The following is a 10,408-nucleotide window of genomic DNA, read 5'->3' as shown; positions in this document are numbered from 1 at the left end:
CTAATGCGGGACAACTCCTCCCTTCTACACCGGTCTGGGGTTTCTCTTACGTTCGTTGTCTGGGGAAACGGGCGATGACATCCTGCCTGCAGGTGACGAGCGGCACACGTGAATACCAACATTTGGGAAAAGCATTGTGGTTCTGCTCGATGACTGCGGCGTGGTTGGGCAACGGTCACGACTGTTTCAGTGTGATGGCAGACGAACTGTATGTTTCTTACCCACTTCGGCCCGCCGACTCCTCCCCACGTTTCAGGCTTTGTGGCAGGTCCTGCAGGTACCCAGATACCGTTTCAGCATCGTTACCTACCTTTCCTTGATCAGATGCTCCTGTATCCAGGCCGCAGTGTCAGGGTGAGATTGCGGCTCTTTTCAGGCGCGTCCCAACGGAGCTAGCGTTTCTCTTGCCTGAGGCTTAACGACGGAGGATCGTGGCACGTAGTACCACGGATCTCGCAACATGTCACAATCTCCTCCACCTCATCTACCTTTGATTGAGTCACTAGATCTTCAGGATGTTTAACAGCTTGGCAAGCGCCGATGGATCTACGGGTTGCCTGTCTGTGCGAACGCTGCAACCGCTCTTTTACCGCAAGGCTGGATTGATCGTTTCAACTGTCCGTCAACCACCCTGACTCGCGACACATCTCTTTACGCGAGACTTCCCGCCTAACAGCACGGCAACTACAACCGTTAATCCATGACCCAACGTGTCCCAATCCTGCCGAAACACCAACATCGACCTAAGGAACATGTCAAACGTTGGAACACCTGGTCACTTGCATTCGCAATCTAAATCCATGTAAAAATTATCAGAGTAGGTCCGAGAAAAGAGAGACAGAGACTGTATATATATGTCTAGACTTCTTCGTTCTAATCGGACCATAGCCAGCACAGTCGTTCCGCTAATATCAAGAAACCCTCTTTTCTCATTCTTCAGTCTTTTCTTCGGGCTCTGGTAGCTCTACATTCGTTCGTGTTCGCATTAATTTTGGGACTCAACATCTTCTTTCCTATCCACGGGTTCACGGTACACAAAAGTCTATCAACTCTCAAAAGCATTCGTTGTCAACAGCCATCACTATGCGTACTTCCATCTTCTTCACAGCCATCGCGCTCATTCCCTTCGCTATGTCAGCACCATCTCGCCGTCCATCGTTCTATCCTCGTCAGAACTGTGAAAATGGCACTGCCGACACAACCACTCCTGACGAGCCCACGGAATCCACAACTCCCCTTTGTGACCTCAGTGGCGTCCAGCAACCCCACTCCAGCTTGCCACCACCAACAGCCGACATGTCTCTTGTCCTCGTTGCCCTTGGCCAAGGCACACAGAATTACACATGCAGCAACGCAACGGCCATTCCTTCGTCTATTGGTGCAGTAGCCCAACTCTTCAATGCCTCGTGCGAACTCTCTTCCAATCCTACCGCTGGCACCGCCTCTCTAGGTTCCATCGAAGAGACCGCATCCATCGGCGCGCACTTTTTCCTCGACAACACAACGCCTGATTTCGATATTCTCGGCCTCGGTAACACTGTGGCCAAGAAGATTGATGATGTACCCGCGCCTGATGACGCGACCAAGAATGTGAAATGGTTGAGGCTTGAGGCACAAACGGGCTCGAGCAGCGATGTCAAGATGGTGTACCGTCTTAACACCGTCGGCGGTATGGCCCCAGCATCTTGTGCTGGTATGGCCCCCGGAGAGGTGGTTACTGTGGAATATGAAGCACAGTATTGGATTTACACTTAGAGCTTCACGTCTCTAGGATGAAGCAGGCCAAGGAGCTGAGCTCTTTTGGTGTCTTGGAAAAGTATCGCCATGGGTGAACAGTGTTATGTTTCGTTTCATTAGTATGGAGGCTCAGGATGATATACTCTTTTGTTTCTTTCTTCTTTATTGTTTTGTATTCACATCGTTCTGGAAGGTGGAAGACAGATTTCATGATCATGTACGATACGAGACCAGGTTAATGGACATTATTACGTCATGAGGTATTCCATCGATTTGACTTGCGAAGCTACTTGAAACCCATTACCACTAAGCTTTGGAGTAGATGAGACCTAACTGGTCGACTTCGTCGCCTGAACGACCAAGGAAACCGACAATACTGAGGCCAGTATCGGCGGTTCGCGTCACACAGTCGCTGGTCTTGACACCAGCAGATATCGTCTTCCCAGCGCTAGTAGTAAACTGCGCATAGAAGATTCTGGTCTTACCGTTCTTCTGACCCTGACACAGCTGCGCAGAAGTAAGCGTCTCTCCAGTAGCCAAAGTTAAAGTAGTCGCTGTGCCACCAGTCCCACCATGCGAAAGCGTCTGTCCAGAAGCCAGAGTCACGGAAACTGCATCCACGCGCTCCGCACCACGAAGCGTAATTGAAGAAACTTTTGGGCCGGCGAGACCGGCGACGGTGCTCAGATCATTGTACCACGTACCTTCTTCGCCGCCAAAGACATCGGAGACTGCGACGCTGTTGACCAGACTCCAGGAAAAGTCCACGAGCACACCGTTGTGGTCACTAAGCAGGTCGCCGTTCTCTTGGAGAAACATGTGACCTGCATAGTCGAATGTCTTTGCCGTAAGTGTCAAAGCAGAAGATCCACGGTACCAGGTTTTGTCGACGATTTCGCATGTGTTGGTAGTGGACGGGTTCGAGCAGAGCAGAGCATCAGCACCTTTCGCGGGCGCAACACCGTTGCGGACAAGCTGCAGCCAAACATCTGTCATACCATTCTCGGTCTTGAACACGTCAGGAATGTCGTCGGTGCGCGTGTACCGCGAGTTCGAGTCGCCGAAGACGACCACTGCATTGCCGACTGAGTTGGTTTTAATGTAGTCGGATACCTGGCGGAGGTTGGCCGCGCGGGCCTTGTTGTCCGCGGCAGTGGTACTGATGAAACGATGAGTGGGTGGTTCAAAGTTATGGAAGAGTAAAGATGACTTACCCGGCATCGGCGTGTAGGTTGTACATGTCCACTACTGCGCCTTCAGCCAGCTTAACGCGCATGAAGGTGAAGCCTTTTGGTGTGAGACAGTCTGCACTACTGTTCGAGGGGTGCTTGTTAGTATCATACTGATGCTAATCTGTCTTCCGCGTTTGTGCAGACTTGGCTTACTCAAAAGTACTGCATGTGTTCCACTTGACTCTCTGAAAGCCTGTAAAAGGATAGTTGCTCAGAGTGTTCAAGCCGCTACCAAAGGGCACTCCCCCGCTTGTAGCTGTTCTATAAGGATGGTCATCATTGGCGTAGAGCGTAGCATGGTAGTTGAAGTCCTCTTGAACGTTGATGACAGAGATGTCATATTTAGAGAACAGCTGGCCGATGCGGGCGGTGTTGGTCTCCTTATCTCCAGGAACATCGTTGCCGTTTAGAAGGGCAGGTAGGCCAGCGACATTGAACGTAAGAGTATTGAACGTCCCAGAGGTTTGGGCGATGGCTAGAGGAAGTAGCGTGGAGAGAGCACAAACAGACGTCAGAAAGGGATACATCTTGACTTGTGATGAGAACTCGTCAACTTGATGGTGTATGTAGTCTTCATGTCAATACACCTTTACTCTTAAGTATACAAAGACCTTGATGTCTGATGCAGTGACTCGCAGGTGTGGTGCTAGATGGGTTAGGTTACCTCAGACGTCATGGCGAATGGTAGGTCAGAGGGGTAGCATGTGTGTTTACATGCTGCACAGTGCACACATTACTACAGGTACTGGCCCCGGAGGTTTGCCGTTGCAGGAAGGACCAATAGATTAAAGGTCTCGTGTTGGTTAGTGTGTCCGAGATCAATGCGAAATCAACCGGGATCCCTGCGCACGTGTGATGGGGATAGACGTTTGGTGGCAAGTTACTCGAGTTTGTTTGAGGAAAAACAAGAGCGTAGAGGACTATCGTAAAAGTGTGTCTGATTCCCGTGGTACATTTGGTACAAGATTGCTGCCCGCAGTTATAGTTTTGCTGCACCGCGAATCTTGACCCACAATCCTTCCACTTTGAGTAACGGCTTGCCCTGTCGATCCCTCATCGTAGCTTTCATCCTCATCTTGGTGATTCTGTCTTCAAGTACCTCCGTCTCAATGCCGACAACACCTGGGCAAAGCACCGGCGCCAGGAGTTTCACGTCCATTGTTGCCGTCGCTAATCGGCCCTTGAGCACCTCTTGTGCCGACTTTCCATCATGGAGCTGTAGCCTCCAATAGTCTTCCCCAACTTTCATAAAGCCAAGGCCGTTTTCAAGCACTGTATTGGCGACAAGGATGTGCAGCATTGCTTCATCCATGAGCGTCAATAGCGCGCCACCATGACAGATGCCTGGGAAGCCGTTCAAGCCGGTACCATATTTGATCAGAGATATGGATTTTGTGACTTTGGCGCCAGGCGCAGGTTTCTCGTAGAGCTCTAGCCAGTGTCGGACGCCATTATTTGCGCGCATCGTGTCGCGGCAAAATCGGTCCGTATCTTCACCTGATTCGGTGCCTCGCTGGCGTTCGCAAGCAACCCAGTTCGGGGAAGTGAGGTACGGTGTGGCCCAGGTTAAGGGCGCAAAAGCTTCGAGATGTCCGGATGTTGCCGTCATGGTGGGAAGACAATGGCTAATGCGCGGTGTTGGCAACGATTCAGGCGCAGCGCAGTCTTCGCTCTCATCTTTATCCTCATTTTGGTTTTGATCTTATAAGGTGGGCGGTCGGTATTTGACCAAGTGCTGATGGGCGTCTTTCTGTATCAGGTATGTTACTGATGGTAGCTTTCACGTGATGGTTGCTGGTGAGATTGTGGCGAGATTTGGTGCGCAAAAGGGTTACCAGACCAGGACGAGGCGTTAGTAACCAAGGTAGGTATTGTTAGTCATGCTGTTAACTTTGGCTTGTTCGCGATGTCGCGTAACAGGGAAGTCAAATGGAGTGACAAGGCGGCGTCCACAGTCTGACGGTCGAGCTATGTATGCAACATGATCTTTGGTGTAGGTGGCGCGTGTTCTTAGCGTGTTTTGCGAAGAGCACTTGAGCTAGGCAGTGGCATTGCCTGCTCACTCAAATGCCGCAACTCTACAAGCACTACGCCAAAGAGAGAAACTAAATATCTCGCTTGAGCAGAGTACTCCTTCCTACTACAACGAAGCGCAATAGAGCTATATAGACATACATAGAGAATCTAGAAGCCTACAATACTATTAAATCCTATAATCTCTCTTGTTAGGAGCTAATGTAAGCTGCAAAGTAGAGCTTACTATCTCTACCTGTTCGGTTTTTCTCTTGTATAGGGTGCAGGTAGGAAATCCAGGGAGAATAGAAAAGACCATGGCTCGAGTCGTGGAAACCAAGGAGGCAGGATACAAGAACCGTTGTCACCAACAAAGTCTGTCTGTCATGACATTTGGCTGCGAGCGCAGGCGCCATCAGGGTTTTGCATTCCGACGACGGGTTTGGTTGTACCAGAGGGAAGTAGCACGATGTGGAGTTGCGGCATCGGCTTGGGAACGGCGCCAAGCCCCAAAGAGCGGGAGTGCAGGTGCGGCGAGGAAAAAAATTGTTTATCATGCTGCCCCTTCCCCACTAGAGAGCTCCTACTTCCAATAACCATGAGCCCGAACGCCATCACCAGCTGGGACAACAATCCCGCGACGACGTTACGAAGACGACGACGCCCACATTGAGCACATCACCGCCAGAGTAGATGGACTGCTGCTACACCTAGAGCCCAACGGCCACACTATCAACTCTTCTTCTTTCACCATATCCCCTCTTTGGTGAGACGTGCGAAAAACTTCAGGGTACGTTATTCCCGTTCGTCTTTTGTCTACCCACCGTCCCTATGATGATCTTGTCATATTATAAAGATGTTAGACTTGCGATTCCCAATGAGCGCACAACGACTTCCTGAGAGACCACCCCCCACTTACAAACATTCCGCGTCTTCCGAATTGTTACCGTAAACTTACGCGTCTTGTTAGCATATAAACCTTAGTTTCTGCTCTTAAGCCCCTCACACCCCACCATCACGTCGACATGTGCGGTATTATTGCTGTGATCCACGGCGACCCCAAGTCGCAATCGGCTTCGGTCGAGGTGCATGACGCCCTCTACCTTCTCCAACACCGCGGCCAGGATGCTGCCGGAATAGTCAGTTGCAGTGCCGGTGGTCGCTTCCACCAGTGCAAGGGCAACGGCATGGCCTCCAAGGTCTTCCAAGACGGCGCCCGCGTGTCCGACCTTCCCGGCTTCATGGGCCTCGGCCACCTGCGATACCCTACTGCCGGTAGCAGCGCGAACGCCGAAGCTCAGCCCTTCTACGTCAACAGCCCGTACGGTATCTGCATGACCCACAACGGCAACCTCATCAACGCCCCCGCGCTGCGCCAGCGACTGGACCACGAGGCTCACAGGCACATCAACACCGAGAGTGATAGCGAGCTCATGCTCAACATCTTCGCCGATGAGCTCAACGAGACAGGCAAGGCGCGTATCAACGCCGATGATTGCTTCAAGGCGTTGGAGAGGATGTACAAGTTGTGTACCGGTGGATGGGCCTGCACTGCCATGCTTGCTGGTACGTCAACGAGATGCCGAACATCGTGACTGTATAGGCACTGACCATTGTCCCAGGTTTCGGTCTCATCGGTTTCCGCGACCCGTACGGTATCCGCCCCATGGTACTAGGTTCTCGCAAGTCGCAAGACGGCAAGAGCATGGACTACATGATGGCATCCGAGAGCGTAGCGCTGGTTCAGTGTGGCTACAAAGACTTCTTTGATATCCTTCCCGGCCAAGCCGTCATCATCGAGAAGGGCAAAGAGCCTGTCTTCAGGCAAGTCGCCAAACAAGAAGCATACACCCCGGATATCTTCGAGTACGTTTACTTCGCCCGTCCGGACTCAGTTATCGATGGTATCGACGTCGACGAGAGTCGACGCAACATGGGCTTCACCCTTGCAGAGACTATCAAGAAGCAGTTGGGACCCGAGACCATGGCCGAGATTGACGTGGTTATGCCAATCCCCGAGACTTCCATCACTTCTGCTCTGTGCGTTGCTGAAGCTCTTGAGAAACCATACGTACAAGGGTTCGTGAAGAACCGTTACATCTTCCGCACATTCATTATGCCATCACAACAACTGCGACAGAAGGGTGTCCGAGCGAAGCTGAATCCTATGAAGAAGAAGTTCGAAGGCAAGAATGTGTTGCTAGTAGATGACTCTATTGTCAGGGGTACTACCTCGCGCGAAATCGTTCTGATGGCGAGGGAAGCGGGTGCTAAGAAGGTATACTTTACCTCCTGTGCGCCACCTATCACCAACGCCCATATCTATGGTATCGATCTTGCCTCGTCCTCGGAGCTTATTGCTCACCACCGCGACTCAGCAGCGATTGCTAAGCACATCGGTGCTGATGATGTCGTTTACCAGAACCTCGAGGACCTACAGAGTGCTTGCGCACGCCTTTCCCCTCGGGATCCTGCGAACCAAAAGTTCGAAGTTGGTGTCTTCTGCGGGAAATACGTCACTCCGGTTGACGCTGGCTACTTTGAGCATCTCGAGAGAATACGTGGGGAAAGCCGCAAACAGAAGGTCATGGAGAAGGCACGCGAAGCTGTCGTACATGGCACAGCCAATCCCCAGCAGGTGCGCATGGCTGCCAAAGGTGTTGTAAGTTGAAAATCTGAGATGATCACTTGAGAAGACCCACTGTGACTAACACAAATGACAATAGGAGGTTGACCAACATGGCAACGTTATTCCATCGGATGGGAATGGTGAACCCGATTGGCAGCCGACCAACGGTGTCAGCCAGACTTCCACGAGTGACGCCCTGGCTAACGGTAATGGGGAAGAGCGACGCGTTACCAGTAGCCAGGACATCAGCTTACACAACATGAACGATTTCAATTGAGCAGCCGCTCAAGGGTATGAGCGCATGCTTATGCCGCTATAAGTACATACGGGATTTTGTTTTGTGCTATAGACGATGATGATACACACGTACCATTGAAAAGTTACGAAAGACACGACCAGGATACAGCAGAGGATTGCTATGGCGCAGGGGAGGACTTTGTGATCTCACAGGATTTTCCGATATAGACTTTGAGCCGGTGGCCTCAAAGCTGGATCTATGCCGAGATGGAGCATGCGCTGTTGCTTATGCTCTCTTGCTCCAGGATATCAATCCAACAGTCGTTTGCACAAGCCTTTTGGCCAGTCATGTTAGCCGGGTCCTTCCGTCTCATTGGTGCATATGCTCGTGTCATTTCCGCACCAACACAGTGTATTATCCGTGCACGTTTTCTTACCGGCTGCATTGCATTGCAGTTCGCACATGCGCGTGGTGTCAAGGAACACTACACATCACGTGTTGACGTCGAGAGCTTTTAGCCACGCGCACGAGGTCACAATCTCACAGATTCACCAAAGAAAACGAGCAGATCACGAACGACGTTTTACACGCAATGCTCAATCCAATACCGAGATGACGTATATAGTGATTTTGCCCAAACACAGGCCCTCATCTCATGAATGACCCCGGTCAGCCACGGTCCGCTAATGCATCCATTCTTTGGAGAGAAGGACTTCCTTGCGGACCGGACTCTGCAGCTGCGGCCCGAAGGTCGCCGTGTTTCTGTTGTCAGCCACATTGCCACGCTCAGCAATTGCGCCAGTGGACATCCTGCTTATAACTTCAAAGCCACGGCGTCAGGTGCGCGAGCAAACTTCCTTATACAATCATCAAACTCCACCTTTTCGGATGTCATCCCACGACGAGGCATATTCTGGTCGAGTCCAGCCACTCAAAAATCAAGCCCATCAGACATGATGATGAGCCAGCTTCGTATTCTCTACACTTCAACAAGCCACGATAAGCTTTGTCAAGAGCTTTGAATGCGAGGAGACAGCGGCAAAGGCTGGGGACACTAGAGAATGAGGGTATAAAGACCTCAAAGAAGGACGGGATTGTAGGAACAACCAAGACAACAGCTTCTACCACATCGCTATCTTCAATATATTTTATCCCACCAAACCAACTTCTCAACTCCAATCTTCAAGATGCAGTTCACTTCCACCATCGTTGGCGCCATCATGGCCTCAGTTGCCGTTGCTCAAATTCAGCTTGAGAACGTAGCCTCATGTATGCTTCCTTGAGACCAAAGCAGAGTACATGTCCACTAACATCCACTCCCCAGTCGAGACCTATGCCAACGCCGACTGTGCGCCTCCAGCCAACCAGGCCCAGAACATCAACAGCAACACATGCAACTTCCTGCCCCAGCAGAGCGCCCGCATCTACTACCTGGAGAAGACACGTGCCAACTGCCGCCGTAAGCACTCCTGCGAGAACCAAAATCGTTATTGTAATCACTGCTAATGAATCTGACCACTGAAGTTGAGTTTTACACCGCCGGCGACTGCAGTGGTACACCGACTGATACCATTACCACCGTCCCCAGCGGTTGCATTGATGTGTCGACAAAGTTCTCGTACAAGGCCATCTGCTCTTAAGCGGATCACAAACTCTTCGCGAACTCCGAAAAGTCATTTCAGAGAGACAGAACGACGAATCAAGATTAGACAAGAATTAGCTGGCAACAGCATGCATGAATGGGAGGACAAATCCAGATGACGGTCTTTACAACACCCTTTCGCTTCTTATATACTAGATCCAGTTTAGTCCGTCTGCTGTATCCAACATATGGTGTGGACTAGACTGTATTGAAATTCATTGGATCACCTTTATAGATATTCTTGGCTCAAGAAGCGACAATGTTCTCGCTGTGATGACGTTTGAACTTACGTGACACGTATAGACCTACTTTGCGAAACCCAAAGCATCTTGTTGGACACCAAACTGCCGCATATGTTGCTCACGATTTAGCTCTACTCACAGCGACGACCGTATGGCGTTCTTGACATTTCCTGGAGTGGATAACATGACCACAGAAAACTGTTCTTACACTCCCTGTTTGCTATGTCTAGCAAGCGCTTACCTTGATGAGACCCACGGGTTGTTTTGATGTGTCATGAGGAGGCCGTGGCCAAGCTACATCTGCTACCACCCAAGGATTAGGTGAGAAGAAGTAACCATAATGTTTGAAGGCAGGCATTGGTTTCAGTCAAGATACCTACGGGTGTCTTGGAGTTACCAAGAAATCTTCTGAACTAACGACTTGATGCCTGGCACTGTACGTTTGGGTACCGAAAAGCCAAAGATATAAACCATCGCCAAATCCCTTTTCTCAGTCATCCCGTTGTGCTTGTACCATTGTCAATCTTACTCTTACTTAGCATCAGGTTCAACCATGCAGCTATTCCTTGTTGTATTGGCATTGGCAGCAACCACTCTCCTATCCCCCGTCAGTCTCACCCGCCGTGATCCCATTCCAGATGCAGGATCTTTTGCATCATGGCCGTGCTTTGACTG

The 10,408-nt window shown here is 50.8% G+C and overlaps 5 protein-coding genes across 5 annotated transcripts; 3 read left to right on the top strand and 2 right to left on the bottom strand.

Moving 5' to 3' along the window:
* Nucleotides 1–1,083: 1,083 nt before the first annotated feature.
* Nucleotides 1,084–1,755, top strand: CC77DRAFT_1057196 (hypothetical protein; the record flags this gene model as incomplete). Its single annotated transcript, XM_018527988.1, has 1 exon — nt 1,084–1,755. One exon carries the CDS (start codon nt 1,084–1,086, stop codon nt 1,753–1,755), a length of 672 nt encoding a protein of 223 aa, XP_018390834.1.
* A 288-nt stretch (nt 1,756–2,043) lies between these two features.
* On the bottom strand, nt 2,044–3,496 carry CC77DRAFT_1005026 (mannose-binding lectin; the record flags this gene model as incomplete). Its single annotated transcript, XM_018523316.1, has 3 exons — nt 2,044–2,896; nt 2,952–3,050; nt 3,123–3,496. The coding sequence occupies 3 exons, from the start codon at nt 3,494–3,496 to the stop codon at nt 2,044–2,046; spliced, it is 1,326 nt and encodes a 441-aa protein (XP_018390833.1).
* A 16-nt stretch (nt 3,497–3,512) lies between these two features.
* CC77DRAFT_320588 (hypothetical protein) lies at nt 3,513–4,913 on the bottom strand. Its single transcript, XM_018531245.1, has one exon. The coding sequence runs from the start codon at nt 4,576–4,578 to the stop codon at nt 3,949–3,951; it is 630 nt and encodes a 209-aa protein (XP_018390832.1). The 5' UTR covers nt 4,579–4,913; the 3' UTR covers nt 3,513–3,948.
* A 918-nt stretch (nt 4,914–5,831) lies between these two features.
* On the top strand, nt 5,832–8,059 carry CC77DRAFT_320462 (Amidophosphoribosyltransferase). Its single transcript, XM_018531243.1, has 3 exons — nt 5,832–6,548; nt 6,605–7,644; nt 7,709–8,059. Exons 1-3 carry the CDS (start codon nt 6,008–6,010, stop codon nt 7,886–7,888), a joined length of 1,761 nt encoding a protein of 586 aa, XP_018390831.1. The 5' UTR covers nt 5,832–6,007; the 3' UTR covers nt 7,889–8,059.
* Nucleotides 8,060–9,036: 977 nt separating this feature from the next.
* CC77DRAFT_1057192 (hypothetical protein) lies at nt 9,037–9,489 on the top strand (the record flags this gene model as incomplete). Its single annotated transcript, XM_018527987.1, has 3 exons — nt 9,037–9,118; nt 9,174–9,308; nt 9,374–9,489. 3 exons carry the CDS (start codon nt 9,037–9,039, stop codon nt 9,487–9,489), a joined length of 333 nt encoding a protein of 110 aa, XP_018390830.1.
* Nucleotides 9,490–10,408: the final 919 nt, after the last annotated feature.

Source organism: Alternaria alternata (genome assembly GCF_001642055.1).
Source record: "Alternaria alternata strain SRC1lrK2f unplaced genomic scaffold CC77scaffold_2, whole genome shotgun sequence".
Taxonomy (NCBI): domain Eukaryota; kingdom Fungi; phylum Ascomycota; class Dothideomycetes; order Pleosporales; family Pleosporaceae; genus Alternaria; species Alternaria alternata.
This window is presented reverse-complemented; position numbering and strand designations above follow the sequence as displayed.